The following is a 16652-nucleotide window of genomic DNA, read 5'->3' on the forward strand; positions in this document are numbered from 1 at the left end:
TTTGAATGGAGTTTTTAGTCTGGGTCTGGTTCCTTGTGGCAGAGCTATTTTTCAGAAACCTTGTTTCATTCTTCAAACTTTGTTGCTGTGTTGAGCAGCAATGGTTCTTCTGTTGACTTTTGGCCTACAGCTTCCTTCAGATTTAGCCAATGTGTCAAATGATAATGGACTGTGGGAATCGTTCAAAATCATCCAGAGGTCCATATTTATCTACTCTGCTTTTTAGGGGGGAAAACATATGAAAGTATACTGCAGATATGTATTATTGTAAGAAAGCTTAACCAGTTTGTATGTTGGACTAGCTCTTTGGAAGACAGGGTTTGAATCCCTGCTCATCCATAAAAACCTACTTCGTGATCTTGAGCAAATCACACTATCACAACATTAGAGGAAAACAGTAGCAAATGTCATCTCAACAAATCAGTGTGATGAGTTCTGAATTCCTCCCCAAGACACTGTGACTGAAAACATAAAAGCAAAACATTGGTTTAAAAAAACCCTTGCTATCAAGTTGGAACATCAAATTAACTGTACTACATCTCTCTTCTATACCATTTCCTTGCATGAAGTGGTTCAGAGGTAATCTGTCACTTTTGAGTTGGTACTTGCTGCTCTTGAGGTCTCTCTGAATTTCCTATGAAGCTTTAAGAGAATCTATATTTCTTCCAGAGGGGTCTGGAAGATCTTGGTTTTAAGCAAATCCACACATCTCCCCTCCCCAAACACTTGTCCATTCTTGGTTTAAACAAACCATGGAATTTCTCTGTGGTCAATATATTGTTATCTGGCAACAGGAAATTTGCTTCCAATGTTCATTTCCAAGAAACCAGAAAAGCCCAGTTTCTTTGGAATATTTGGGGGAAAGGAATCTGTCCACTTTGCAGTATGACAGAAAAACTACTAGTTGTGTCATTTTTGAGCATCTAGTAGTCAACTTAGATTGCACTATTCAGCATGATCTTTGGTCCTTAAAACCAAGACTAGCCTTTGGGACAATGAGCATATTTAAATGTGTTGGTTTGTTGTTGTTTTTTTAAAAAAAAATTAATATGTTGTTTGTTGTGCAGAACTTCAGGGGCCCTTTCAGGTTGAAAGTTGTTAAACAAAAAAAACAAAACAATTTAATTTGTTCTTCTTGTGTATAAGAAGGCTCAAGTTGTATGTGCTACAAGCTGCTTATTATTTAAAAAAAACATGATTCCCACAAATCCCTAGCTTATTTTGTTGTGGAAATAGATCCATTGAACAAAGTCTACTAATTTATGTGAAATAATAAACCAGGGCTAAACAGAAAAGCAGAGTTATAAATATAACACAGTTGGTTATTAATTTTCTCTAATATACAGACTATGAATACTAATAAAATTTCAATTGCAGGTAGAAACATTAATTTCAATTCATTATCTTCATGTGATGAAGAAGCACTGTGCTGTCAACCTGCTGACAGTTTGTTCTTCTAAACAATTATGGAGACTTATCTTCAAATGCACAATTTTACTTAGTGTAGGATCTCTTAGAGATCTCTAAATTTTACAACTTCTTCTTTAAGCAGATATAGATTGTATAATGTACACGGCAGGCAGAAAACACAACTTGAAATCATGGATTGTTTTCCTTTATAATAAAAGGGTACACACACACATATAAACAGATCCATGTACATTGTTGTAGGTGTTAGAATGCATGCTTACCCAGGAAATAGGTCAGTTAGCAAGTTGAAATAATCTTGTTTTATGTCAGAGGTAGATAAAAAATCTTCCAGACACGGTCAAATTGTAACTCCTACCAGTCCAAACCATTATAGCCAATGACGGAAGCTGGTGTGTAACAATATCTATAGGGCCATATGATTCCAACCCTTGATTTTTACTGTTCTATTTTGAAGAACTCTTCTGTTTTTTACTGTCACATGGTGGCTGACCAAATTGGGTTATGGGTGGTGACATAATTATAAACAAGTTCCATACATTCTTATTGTAAAGTATCTGCTTAATTGCTTTTTTCCCCTTCTTGCCTAGGCTATTTTAAATACTTCAAGACATTATATGCTCAAAAGTGCTAATGGATGTCATCATGGCTTAGTTAAGTGTTTGATCACTGCAAATGATCTGTTGCTGTATGCTGGCAAGAGGCAACTGGTAGTGTCAAAATTGTGCAAATATATCAAGATGACAGATCCTATGATGGACTTTTTTGATGATGCCAACCTTTTTAGCGATACCCTAGAAGGTTTGTCAGAGGATGCCTTTGTACAGACTGGACCTGTTTCACTCGTTGACGAATTGAACCTGGGTGCGGAGTTCGAGCCTTTACACATTGACTCATTAAACCATGTTCAGGAAACACAAACGCAGCAAAAGATGAATGAATTTGAACAACTAAATCAATATGATTCTCTGAAACTACAAGTGAATCAGTCTTTCAGCAGCCCAACTGAAAATGTTCTGTCGCCTCATTCTGAGTTTAATTGTTCACCCATTCATTCCCAAACCCAAACCAATGGACTGTTTCCTGATGTGGCAGATGGAAGCCCAATGTGGGGGCACCAGACTTCTAGCAACACTTCTAATCAGAATGGGTCTCCTTTTCATCAAGGACATTCACAGTCTATGCAGCAAAACAAAAGCTTTGTAGCACATCACGATTTTGCCTTATACCAGGCCAGCGAACAGCACCATCCGTGTGCCTCGTTGCAGTCACAGCAGAACCGAAATGGCATTAGTACAGGAGATGGCACTCGGAATCAACCAGAAAATTTCATGGAAATGAATGCATCTGTTCCACATAGAACCAGTGTCCCCCATCCACCTCAAGCTGCCAGACTGTCAAACTCCCAACAGTCTATCTCTGTTCAGCCATTTTCTCAGACTGTGAATGACTCACCCCACTTCTGTGGGAATCAAGAAGGAAACTTCGATGGACACTCTCCAACCATAACACCATGCTCTGTTGTCAATACACAGTTTTCTGCTCCTTTTTCCTACTCTGGTAACCACATATCTCCTACCAGTCTTCTGCAGTCTTCTACAGCTCTTTCTGCTGGTCAGCAAACACATCCTCTCACTGATTTTTCTGAGAATGATACCTTTGCACATCAAAGACGAACCAAGCAACGGAATACAGAGAGCATGCTTAATTCAACTGCATCATTGAATTCAAATAATTACCAAGTCTTGCAATCCGCACATTCTCAGGGCAACTTCAGTAGTTCAAAACTATCTGTTGCGAACATTAATTTTCCTCCCCCTTCTGGCTCTGGTTCTCAGCTGAGTCATTTCAGTGATCCTATAGAAAGCAATGGCTTTTCATCAATAGATGAGAACTTGCTTCAACAAGTTGAGTCTCAAGCTGAATCATTTACAGAACTAGATCCAGAAGCTCTCCTTCAGGAAGATCTTCTTCCACAATTTGATGAATCTACATTTGTTCAGGACAACTCCAGTAATGAGAGAGAACATCCTCTGGAACATCGTGTTGTCCCAAACACAGCACAACCCTCTCACTTTGCACGGAGTCAGTCCCAAAACTGCAGCCAGCCCTGGTGTCCTCCCAGTTCTAATCAGCGTCTTCAAGAGCGAAAGCGTGCAAATGCGCAAGGCCAGGTAAGTAATGCTTTTGGGGCAGGATTTTGCGATACTGTGATCACTTAATTATTTAGTTTGGTGTTGGTCAAAAGTAATTAGTGGCTCAGTTACCACATTGGGGCAAAACCATCTTCCCTCAGTGGGGAGCCTCCTCTCCTCAACTGGAATTGCGGGAAGGTGATGTCAAAGCGTGATTCTTAAAAAAGGTACTGAGGAATTTTGGTAACTTTGTTGTAATGTCTATATGATAACATTATAAACTATGGATTGGAATACTGGCCATAATCCAGCCATGATGCTAGCGAAGCATACATTTCTACCAGGATACTAAATTAGGCTCCTATCCTCTCTGTCTGCACAACATTGTTTGCTGTATTCCCATTGGAAGGTGATGGCTTCTTTTCCTCAGCTGCCCAGAACCAGTGCTTAGATGTATTTTCCTATCCCCTTCCTCACTAATTGAGTCTTCCAACACTAACAAGTTATGTTGTGCCAGGAAATGAGAATTTATATAAAGAGTTAGTGGATACTTTCTGCTCACAGTGTTCATCGAAGTTGCTGTAGATAAGGGCTCTGTCAGTGTATGTCACTAGTAGGATCCTAATGACTAAAGAGCATCATACATCCTCAGTATCTTTTGTTTATTTTATTGAGAGCATTTATATACCACTCTTCAGCCAAAAAAACAAACCAACAAAAAACAGAGTGGCTTACTTTGTTCCATTCTATACAGCATTCTGACACATTTTGCAAATATTGATGATACATTGTCACTTTGATCTGGATTGTCTTGGCAGACTGCTGTCTGTATTTGTGCTTTCAATTCTGCCAACTGTTGAGCTTTGTGGTGTGAACTGGAAGAAAACAAACAAACATAAAATCGAGACTTCCGTGCTGCTTGATTCAGGTTTTTTCCCTGTCTCATGAAAAGATCTCCAGTTTCACTAGTTTGTGGATGTGTTATCATGAAGGTCCTTATTGTATGTATGTGTATTTATTTAAATATGTGTATATGTGTCTTTAATAAGCTGAATTACTTTATATACTCATGTACAAGTCTAGAAGTTTTACTCAGAAATGGACTTCTCCATGAGTTAATGGAAGTACCATTAACTTAAAAAAAAAAAAGAACCAGCCCCTTGAAGAGTAGTAAAAGGCAAGTGCTTAATCTGTTCATGGAAAACTTAAAAGAAGCACCAAATCTTTTATTACTACTACTGTACTTTTTAATGCTTAGACAGGAAAATGGTGCTCAGGAATAGCTGGCCCCTTGCTTGAGATGGCAGTGGCACTTTCCCCTTTCCACAGAATGACTCTCGCCATGGGTAACATCAAAATATGTAATTTTAGCCCCCATACCAGCCCTCAACTTTTACATGAGCTCAAAGTATACACAAGTATATACAGTAGTTCAGCTACATAAAACAAAACAACCAAGGTTCGTAAATGTTGATGAATATTTAGTTATTGTAGCATTTTTTGTAACTGTAATGAAAAGCTAACATTTATTTTGAAAACACTTTTTTAGTTGCAATGTGATTTGCTTCAGTAACTTTTTGAAATCAATTGTCAATAATGATTGCAATTTGCACATGAACTTTCTAAGAGAGGATTTATGCTGCGGTGATCAGAATATAGCTGTTTTTTTCCTTTTATTATGATGTGTGTGTTTGTGAAATCTTGGAGGCATGATCCTAGGAAGATATTTATCATATCTTAGAAGACAGGTTAGATGCTAAGCAGTACTTCCAATTGCTTGACAGGAAGTTACTGTATTGTATTTAAACTTGGCAGGGGGGTTCTTGTTAGCTTGAATTGCAAAATATTTAAGTACTTAAAATGGCTGTGTTTAAATATCAAAAAATGCCCTGATAATCATCTTGATGCCAAATTACTAGATGATTTATGATTTGAAAGTTCCGTGCTATAGGTAGCAAGGAAATAATTTGAAACATCTTAAGTCACATATAAACATAAATTTCCAATATCAACCATCCAAGTTTTCTGTTTAAACCTATGTTTAAAAGTTTTTAGTATCCGAACTACTTAATCATAATTAATATTTTAATTATGTGCTTGCCCAAATTATCTTTTAAATGCTTGCCTGTTTGCAGGACTTATCTGGGGAAAAGCAAAGTTCTCAAAGTGATTTACAGTAAGGATTACAACAGTTAAAGGCAACCATAAATTTAGTGTTGCATAAAAACAGCAAAAGAGTCTAAAATAATACATAGACAGACTCAAGAGTAGCACAAGATTTTCATAAATATTAAAACTCCAGAAAAGTTTGAAAAATCTAGATGTTTCTGAAGCAAATGACATTGTAAGGATTTTAACTGGTGTTGAAAGGATTACAAAGTGAGAGCTATGTTTTTCTTTTTTGGGAATGAATCCCATAATCTGGATGCTTAAACCGAGAATTTCCCTTCTTTCTGACAGCCACCATTATAAAGTACAGAATACAACCTATCAGTTGATGGGGGCTGTGATGATTCATAGATGTATGTTACAATTTGAAACTACTAACATTATTTTCAAAGTTACAGAAGCACAGGTGCAAGTTTCAAAAAAGCCTTCATTTTTTTTGTAAACTGCCCCTAAAATACCAGCAATATTTTTGCATTAACATGACGGTGGAAGAAAAGGGGATAGCATTTGCTAAACATGTAAGAAAGCAATACCATTCAGTTTGCCCACTATTATATTATTCAAAGTAATAAAATAATTCCATAGCCCTATATAATAACAATATATTATAATAATTAAAAATATTAAATATTATTATTTATTACTGTCTTATGTTGTCATCTGTGCAAACCAAATCCTGCATTCCTATTAATGTGCCAGATTTAAAAGTAAGTAAATGCCAATTCACCTGGTAATGTTGACCAAACTTTTCTGGTGTATGGGCCATGAGTATCTTACAAAGCAATATGATCTTGCAAATCAGCCATCATTGTATTGCTAGAGTGTTGATCTGCATGGTTTATTCACATAATGCTTCTAAAATCCCAAGAAAGTCCCCAGAGGTGGATTGTTGTCTGTCTTGTCAGTTCTTTGTTAGCGAAAAGCTTCTGTGTCCTGGATTTCCACAGAATGGCAGCTACCAATGAAATATGATCCTAGCTGTTGCTTGGTGTACTGTATGTACTGCAGAGTCTGCCTAGCGCTTTGCCAGGAAACTAAATAACAGAAAGCAGAGTTGTTAACAGTAGCTTTTGCGCTATTGGCTTTCTGTGTGCTTATTTCAACCAAAAGATAAACAGGAAGTGGATTCCAGGAAGCAGTGGGTGAAGGGAGATAATGTGGAATTCATGGGTCATTACAGTATATAAGGAGTGTATGGTGGAAACACAGATAGATTAAATAGAACTGAAGTGTTGGTTGCTAAATAACTAGAAAGGTACGTTTGACAGAGTTTACAACCGAGCTGTGAATTCAGTTGAAGGAGTTATATTTGAAACTTGACACACTGTGACTTATGATAAAAGTAAGTCTTCCGCTCCAGTGCGCCCCCAACCTCTTCAATGTGGACACAGTGAGAAGACAGAGAGTTTTCACTTCTGTTTTTCCTGATAACTATTTTGCATTGCCTTTAAAAGGCAAACTTTGGTCATTTTAAAACCATGATTTGGTGAAATACTGAATTTTCTAAAGTTGTAGTTTAATGTTAGCTTAACAAACTATTCATTTGTCAGGTCCAGGTGAAATGACAAGCTGTGTTTTTAGTGAAGGAGGAAAGGAGGAGGAGAATGTGAATTGGATATTCAATATGGCCCATAGCCATAACAGTAAAACATAGTTTATTGTAAGTTTAAACCATGATTTATTGTGACTTCTAAGGTAACTGTCAGTTATCATAACAAACTAACACTAGGTCTTGATTGCTTAGCATCAAGCTGATATTTTGAGTTTCCATTTTCTGAGTGTCATTTATGGCCCCTTAAGTCGGTTAGCAGAAATGAACTGTAACTTCAGTAATTCCATTATTAGATAAACAGTTTGAGCAAATTTCTCAATTGTTTTGGCAACAGTTCATTCATCTCTCTTGGATCTCTTTTTGATCTTCTAATCTTTGTAGCACAAATAGGGCTGCAGCTCATTGTCCAGTGTTCTTCATGTACCGCCTTCAAGATTTTATATGTAATTTAAGTGATTTTGCTATTGGAAAATATTGTCAAGGTGATTTTTGGTGTGAAATATGACAGAGTTTTTTTCTCTGTATGACTAGAGATACCAGGCAATTAGGAAATCATCTTAATATTGTGAGCAAGAATATGGTTATTCTAGCATTATTCTGAAATCATTTTGGTGGCCTTTGTTTTGCATTGTTGGAGACTTTCCTGTTTACTTCAGTATTCCAGTGATATTCTGTATGTTTAATCCATGTTTTTGGAGCGCTGTCTCCAATGATTAAAAAACAAAACAAAAAAATGAGGAAATACTTATCTTGAGCTCTATGTGGATAATAAAGCACTATATGGTTTTAGAATGAAACAATATGTTCATCTCTTCTTTGTATCACTGTTCAATGACATATTAGAATACAGAATACAATTCAGTATTTAGTAAAATATTTCTGCAGAATTATTTGGAAACAGTAGAATTCAGTAGATTGGCATATGCTGATAGTACAGTGTTCCTTCATTACTTTGCGGTTCACTTTTCGCAGATTCGCTGTTTTGCGGTTTTTCAATAAACTCTAAAAGACTATTTTAAATCATAAAAAATTACAGTTTACAGCCTAAGGAAGGGAGGAAGGAGAAGCCAAAGGGAGAGAAAAGGAGCCCAAGCGGCAATGGGAGGAGAAGGAGGTGATTTATCAACACACGATTGGTTGATAAAGACTTAAAATAGTGTATAACTACTAAAACAATGTATAAATATTAAAATAAATATAGTGTCCAGACTTCACGAATTTTCACTTATTGCAGGTGGTCCTGGAACCTAACCCCAGCGATAAGTGAGGGAACACTGTATTACTAATAGACTACCAACTACTTAATGGGTATTTTTGCACATCCATTTTAAGCACAGTGATTTAATAATTATGAGAGTACACTGAGTAATTCTTGCAACTATTTAGTAAAGTTATTTTTGAGTTATTTTTCTTTATTACGTGAAAGTAGGTACAGAATAAGATTGACTATCACATAAGAGGGAAAAAGTTAAACAATGTTTAAGATGAGCAGTTGCTGGAGATACAAATTAGAATTATTAATAATGAGCTAAGTGGATAAAACAGAAAAAATCAATTGAGTCTGTTTATTTAATTAAAAGAACACACTCTGCTTGAAATGAGGATGTATTCCAACAATTAACAATGGAAATAGAAATATTGCACTGAAAAATGGTAGAGCTACACAATTAACCTTCAAGCAGTTTATAATCCAAAAAGCTTATTAAAATACATATAAAAGTTGTATATTGCATGACAACTGTAAATTACAGACACAGCACATTACAAACAATAGATCTTGTTTCTTAATTTAGATGCGAAATGGTAACAGAAGAATGTGCAGCCTGAGAAACTACTGCCTAATCCAATTGTTTTACCCACATGATTTTCTGTATCAAGAGCTGTTGAATACTATGGGACAAAATTTGGCAAAGTGAAGGGCCCAAGGCTGTTTTTATAAGTCCTGGGCTCTTCTGACCCCACTAAGAAAACAATTGAGACCAAAAAGTGTTTTTTCCTGTTCCTTAAAGACTCCAGGAACAGTTGTTTTGCATGGAGGCAAATCAGAGTGTGCTCCCAAACAAGCAAATAAAACAAAATGAAACACTAAAGAAGGCTTTCTTAATTTTTTAAGTCCTGAAGGTTAAAAAGAGTACCATAGACCTTACAAAGTTGCCCTTTCCTAGAAGGCTTCTAGTCCAGAAGAATTTTCAGAGAGCAGTTGATCTCCAAATAAGAATCACCCTCTGCCCCATGACTGCAATGGAATCTATTTTGAAGAAGTTGCATCTGCTAAAAATGCCCAAGGCTGCATTGCATCTCTTTTTCATTGGAGGTGGAAACCAGCCAGCCTTACAGCAAAGAAGGGTTATGGTGAGGGGGCTTAGTGGTCAGGGAATCACTGCAGAAGATGAATGCCTTAATATCTAAAATTATTTACTCTTAAATAAACATGATATCATTATACACATAAATATGCAAACAAGGTGTGTTCAGTATTAATAGCATCGGGTCTAAATCCCATGGCTCGTTGCAGGTAAGATAGACCCATTTAATGAGTTGCTAAATGGAAAGTAAGCCCTTCTGATTTGCAGGCAACTATCAGTGACTTCAAATGCTCATGGATTGCCACATCCTATGTTTAAAATGGCAGTGACATTGATGTGGATTGCTGTCATGAGGGCTAGTTTAGGGCATATGGCTCACTGTTTGCCAATTTTGCCATGCATTTGATAGAATAGTGAAAAGTGAGAGAAGGTGTTCTTCTTGGTAAAGAGTTGAGTAGAACCCAGTCTGCCTGCCTGGACACTTAATTTCTCTGAAATAACAGTAAAAAAAAACAGTGGGTGTTTTAGATTAAAATGTATTAGCTAGAACAGGGGTCCCCAAACTTTTTAAGCCGAGGGCCGGTCCACAATCCTTCAGACTGTTGAGGGGCCGGATTATCATTTGAAAAAAAAAATACAAACAAATTCCTATGCACACTGCACATGTCTTATTTGTAGTGCAAAAACAACAACAATGAAAGAACAATACAATATTTAACTATAAAAACAATTTTAACCAACATACATTTATCAGGATTTCAAAGGGAATTGTGGTCCTGCTTCTGGCCAATGAGATAGTCAAGTTAATTAGGATTGTTGTTGTTGTTGTTGTTGTTGTGTGCCTTCAAGTCATTTCAGACTTTGGCCGAGCCTAAGTCTAAAATGTATTTATTTATTATTTATTTACTGCATTTATTTACTACATTTGTATCACACCCTTCTCACCCCTAAGGGTGAGAAGTGGTTTACAAATTATATGTACATACAATATATTATATTATTAGCATAGCACAATATTAGCATTATATATTACTATATTGAACTATACCACTATACTGTAATATTATTAGTAATATTATATGTAATATAGAATATATAATTAAAATTATTATATGGTATCATTATTAGTGTTATATTGTATTACATTATAATGTTATTATCAATATTATATGTATATACAATATATTATATTATAAAACTGAGGGCAGGGGCCAGGTAAATGACCTCAGAGGGCCGCATCCGGCCCCCGGGCCTTAGTTTGGGGACCCCTGAGCTAGAAGAAGAAGAAACCCAGGCCCACACAGATCTCGTCTGGCTATTGACCTGGAAACAAGGTGTTCTTAGGTGTTTGGTTCCTGAGTAAAGATTTACTCATCCATTTACTAATGGAATAATTTTATGGAACACACTGCTTTAGTGTTATGATATAATCTTTCAGAATGACCTCCGATTTGTCATGTATTTCCCACACACAATTAACACTCCACCTCCTATCACCTTATCTCCTATTTCAATTGAAAACCTGGATGTTTGGGCTGGCCTTTGGAGAGACAGCTATTGGATGACCAGCCTCATTATAATTCTATTCTGAATGTTATTAGGTTCCTTTCATCGGGGTATTTTAATCTAATGATTTTATCTTATATTGCTGCTATAGTCCCCCCCCCCCCCCACCTTTGAAGTTGACTGAATTGCATTGGTGGTTGTATAAACCTTTGTTTTAACTTCTGTTTTATCATCTTCTTGTGTTTTAAACTGTGTATATTGTTAATATATTTGCGCTGTTACTTTTGTAACATTGTGAGCTGCCCCGAGTCCCCACGGGGAGATGGTGGCGGGGTATAAATAAAGTTTTATTATTATTATTATTTCCTGGAAAATGAAGAAGACATCCCTACTCTAACATGGGGACAAGACACATGGTGCTGCTGCATTTAAACCCAGGATTGACCTCCCTTATTCCAGGCTCTCAACAGAGTGGGTTATTCAATTTGGAAAAGAATTAGATGCCTAGGTTTGTAGACTTACCTATCTGGTTTTCCACCAAATGTCCACCAATTCTGGCTGGCACTGGTAACCATTCATTTGCTACAAGCCTGCAATGCAGTCCAATCTTATCAATGAACAATGAATGAACAATGTACAGTAGAGTCTCACTTATCCAACATTCTGAATTATCCAACACTTTTTTGTAGTCAATGTTTTCAATACATCATGATATTTTGGTGCTAAATTCATAAATACAGTAATTACTACATAACATTACTGTGTATTGAACTACTTTTTCTGTCAAATTTGTTGTATAACGTGATGTTTTGGTGCTTAATTTGTAAAATCCTAACCTAATTTGATGTTTAATAGGCTTTTCCTTAATCCCTCCTTATTATCCAGCATATTCGCTTATCCAACATTCTGCCGGCCGTTTATGTTGGATAAGTGAGACTCTACTGTATAAATAACTTGGGCTTTATGTAGCTTGCTAGACACACTAAATCAGTGGTTCTCAGCCTGTGGGTCCCCAAGTGTTTTGGTCTACAACTCCCAGAAATCCCAGCCAGTTTACCAGCTGTTAGGATTTCTGGGAGTTGAAAGCCAAAATATCTGAGGACCCACAGGTCGAGAACCACTGCACTAAAATGTGTTTTGAATCTCTTTTAAGAGAAGAACAGTGGGATATCAGCAACTTTGAAGTTGTGATTAGTTTTGAGAGTTCTGGCTGAATCTTCCCCCTTTTATAATAATTTAAATTAACCTTTTATTACATTATTGTAGCAGTTACATTTTCTGGGGCAAATAGTCTGGATTTTTGGTGAAGAAGAAATTGTGTAGGATTGGATATGATGAACACTTGTTCAAAAAATAATTGGTGCAAAATAGTTTCTGATTGTAGCACTGTAGTTCTGCCCAAAATACCAGTTCTATTCACTTTCAGAAACATAAGGCTATATTTTGTGAACACAAATATCTAAGCATGAAATCTTTGTACAGTCTTTTATCTTTTTGGCTTAGAGAGACTCCTATTTTGTGCATCAGAGTAGTAATACGGAGATGTACTTCAATGGAGATTTATTGAACTTGAGCATTGAGCTATAGGAGTTGGAAGGGCAAGAGTTAAATCCTATACCACATATAGGGGAGAACAGTCCATTGAGGGTTAAATTGCAGAGTCTAATGGAATAATAACTGGTAGCACCATCTGCTGGCCTACTTCCGCAGAAGGAGTCAGTATTTTTAACGACATCTCTAATATTCATGCTGATGCATTTTGATGCTTTGTGCATTCATTTCTTTCTGTGTTTCGTTGGAATCTGGCTATCTGCTTTCGGCCGTGGTTGAAATTTCACCGTTCTGTGGAGGTTGACATTTTCCTTTTTTGGCTGGGCAGTAGATAAACAGAAGGCTCATGCTTGTCAAGGAAGGAATATGTTAGTAAATCACAATGTGTATTTGTGGAAGGCTGTGCCGATCTCCTCCGCTTTGGGCTTGCTAAACAGGCCATTTAGCAATCTTCTTTCAAAGGTTGTCTCTTGAGCTCTACTACCTCGGGTGCTGGAAAAAAATCAGAGGGCGAGCCTTTGTCTGATGCCAAAAATGTCTTCAGTGAAGAGGCCAAGAGGAAGGGTAAGTGAAAGCTTGAATGAGTAGGAGGAGGAGGGGTTCTTTGGGCTAAAAGGCTAATGGGATTGAATAACCTTCCTTATTACTGGCTGCTGCTACGGGAGTCGTGCTGTATCGCCATCTTGAGCTTGTTGCTGTTTTCTCGAGTCTTGGCGATTTGTTGTAGCCCGCAGGCCTTGAGGTGGCATTTTCCTTTGCTATCGACAGCACTGCTTTCTTCTCAGTGCTGCAGTGTTGCTGTTAAGCTTTGATGAGGCACAGATAGGAAAATGTACCTAGTGAAGCGAACTGGATTTGGCCTGAAAATGTGCTTGGAAATCCTTGGCTTTTCCCCATGCCGTAGTCAGAGGCACATTTATGGGTGAGAACATTACAGAATTATTATCTGTTCCCCCTTCCCCTCCCCATTTTCTTTTTCTGGTCTGTTTGGATAGGAAATTCTTTCCATTCCTTACATTGTGTTTTCTTTAAACTGCCTTCCATGAGATCTCAGAGGGACTGCTGTAATTGCTTATGTTAGAATCAGGAATTTCAGTCTGCGTTTACAAATAACAACCAAACAAAGGAGCTGTTTAACTGTTTCCTGCAATTGGTTGTAGATGAAATTTTGAACAGAAGAAATGTTTGGTAACGAACAGAGATTAGTTTAGCACAGGAGGCTTTGTTTTCCTCTGAAAGGCAATTCTACTTAAATGTCTGGCGTCGGACATTAAAACAATGATTTATGTGCAGATTATGTTATGACGTAAACTTTGATGTTATGTAAGTTGGTATAATTTGCTGTTGCTACACCAGCACATGAGAACTGTACCTTTGATTTTCAAGACTGATAAATGAGTTTAAATTTATGTCTTTTCAGTGTGCGTAGAACTGGTTGGGTTTTCCCTTGATACTTTAAAAAATACATATGGTTCATAACATTGTATTACATTTGAAATTCTAGAGAATGGGATCATGAGACTAACCTTAGGAATATTTATAATTTTTTTGTATAAACAAACTGATAAAGGATGAGTGGGCCTGTGATTATAACATTGTTTACAACAAGAGCAAAATAGAACAGAAACTACAAGGATGAATAAGGGAAAAAAGTAAAATGGAGATTGTGGATAAATGTTTTTGCACCAGCAATTGTATTGTGAGCCACCCACATCAGTACTTGAAGCCTGGAAACTGGACCCTATTAATTCAATGGGCGGTGTGTATCCACCCTTTCCTTTATATGAGGCATTAAACATTCAAATTATGAACATCTTACGGCAGAGAACCTTTACAATAAACATTTTAGAATTTACTGCAGTGTTATGATTAAATTACACCTTTTTTCTTCCACTACTTTATGATTACAAAAGGGCAGCTACAGCCTCTATTATTAATACTAGAAAAGGTAAATCGGATTTAAAGAAAAACCCATTTAGATGACGCTTTTCCCTTTCTATTTTTTCATTATGCAAGTAAAGACTTAGCTTTAGATGAAGTGACTTTGGTTATGTAAAGGCTATTGTTATAGCTATCCTCCATTTTCTTAAATATTAGCTGTTAAGTAAACTTTGAAGTACTGTTTTCTGCAATAATATGGTGTTCCCCACTATTTTTATTCCCTTATGTATACATTTCTGATTGCATGTCAATGTTTTATTTCACCGCCTTTGTATATATGCATTTAATGTTTCTCTGTGTGACTGAGGAGTTCTGCTGTCCAAATCTGTCAATTAGAGTAGGTCATGATAGGATAGGAATGCCTTTCTTCATTGGAGCTGTGATAGGAGGCAATGTCTGTCTTGGGAACTCCAGTATAGCAATAGGAAGTTGTGTGGATGTAGTTTTGTTTTGATTGGTGCCTTCACTAGCACTCAAGGAGAAGGACTTCAAGCAGGCTTGGATCCCTTTCCCTTTCATGTTTCTACAAGACCTTAAGTTTATCCCTCCCTGTATCAGTCTGAAGCTGGAATAAATACTATTCTTCTTATTACAACAAATGGGAAGGAAATTAAAAGGGAGGGCTGGAAAAGAAATATGGAAAGATACCCACCCCACTTATCTGATACAAATGTGCAGAGTTGTGGAAATGGCAGACTATTCACCCCTCTTCTGTTCTTGCTAACTGCAATGTGAAACATATAGAGTGAAAGCTCCATTGAACACAGTTGGATGATATCTGACTGACTATGCATAGGATTGTGCTGCATGGGTGAAGTCATATTCATACATATCTAAGATTAACTACCAGTGACTACATTGGGACTTAGGGCTTGGTATAACCTGTATAGATATACACCGTAAATCTTCAGTCTGAAGCCGTGTTCTTATCTGAGACAAATAATCTGTTTCCTTTTAGCCTCCTTCCACCAAGAAGACAGATGGTTCTGGGACATATACTAAGTTACAGAATACCCAGGTGAAATCCATGTCTGAGAAGAAACAGAAGAAAAAAGCGGAATCTGAGAGTAAGCAGGAGAAAGCAAACCGCATCATATCTGAAGCAATAGCAAAAGCAAAAGAAAGAGGGGAGAGGAACATCCCGCGAGTAATGAGTCCAGAAAACTTCCCAAGTGTATCAGCAGAAGGGAGAGAAGAAAAAAAGGGCAGGAAAGGAAAATCCAAACCGAAAGACAAAGAAAGCAAAAAGCCCAAAACTAGCTCATCTTCCAAAACTAAAGAGCGAGGAAAAATTGGGTAAGTAATCTAAAATGGTATTTCAAGGTGGTTCAACACTCTAATCCAAGCATCCTCAAATTGCAGCTCTTGAGCTGTTTGGGCCTCCAACTCGCAGAAGCCCCAGCCAGCTTGTTAAATAGTCAGGATTTCTGGGAGTTGGCAGCCCAAACAGCTCAAGGGCCACAGTTTGAAGATGGCTGCTCTAATCCTAAGCATTGATTTCAGTGTGACATCCACCCAAGATAATATGCATAAGATTCCAGTTCAGAATCCAAAAATTTCAGACAAATTACCATCATAGTGCTGATATCACTAAAATAACAGGACCATTGTTTTTGAAATTTGAATAGTACTCAAGTTGTCAACATTAATAAAGATAATATAATTATCTTCATTCCTAAATATACAATGCATGCATAAAACAAAATCCCAGACATATATTTTTCAGTCCAAAGCTTTTTTGAAAAAAGGTTGGCATCCTTATTCTTTACAGCTTTCTGCAGCTTCTAAATAATAATATTTGGCATTAAAACTTCGTTTGCATTGTATTTGATAAAAGTCTTTTTGTAAGACTGCATATGTATGTCTCATTTCAAAACTGGAGTGTTTTTAAAGACTTCGAATATTTCTCCTGCTCTTCCAGTACCTTTTAGAAGCTATGGAAAATTGCAAAGCAGAATAGTATTTCTGATATATAAGTCTTCCTTTTTCACCAGACTTGATGCATACTTCTAGGATTGTAGCCAAAATGGAGCCAGTGAGAAACCAGAGAGCATGTTTGTGGGA

At 36.8% G+C, this 16652-nt stretch overlaps 1 protein-coding gene across 8 annotated transcripts in view; it reads left to right on the forward strand.

Moving 5' to 3' along the window:
- Positions 1-16652, forward strand: part of chd9 (chromodomain helicase DNA binding protein 9) — a 71998-nt gene that overhangs the window by 11472 nt on the left and 43874 nt on the right. For 5 of the 8 annotated variants that reach the window (XM_062961839.1, XM_062961840.1, XM_062961838.1 and 2 more), the window contains exons 4-5: positions 2019-3602; positions 15547-15884. In XM_062961839.1, coding sequence (XP_062817909.1) covers positions 2046-3602; positions 15547-15884 — 1895 coding nt within the window. In that variant the 5' untranslated portion in view covers positions 2019-2045. Of the gene's footprint in view, positions 1-2018; positions 3603-12809; positions 13212-13297; positions 13570-15546; positions 15885-16652 lie in introns of those variants that run through there. The other 3 variants (XM_008113883.3, XM_062961843.1, XM_008113884.3) reach the window with 3 other exon arrangements.

Source organism: Anolis carolinensis, unplaced genomic scaffold (genome assembly GCF_035594765.1).
Source record: "Anolis carolinensis isolate JA03-04 unplaced genomic scaffold, rAnoCar3.1.pri scaffold_9, whole genome shotgun sequence".
NCBI lineage: Eukaryota > Metazoa > Chordata > Lepidosauria > Squamata > Dactyloidae > Anolis > Anolis carolinensis.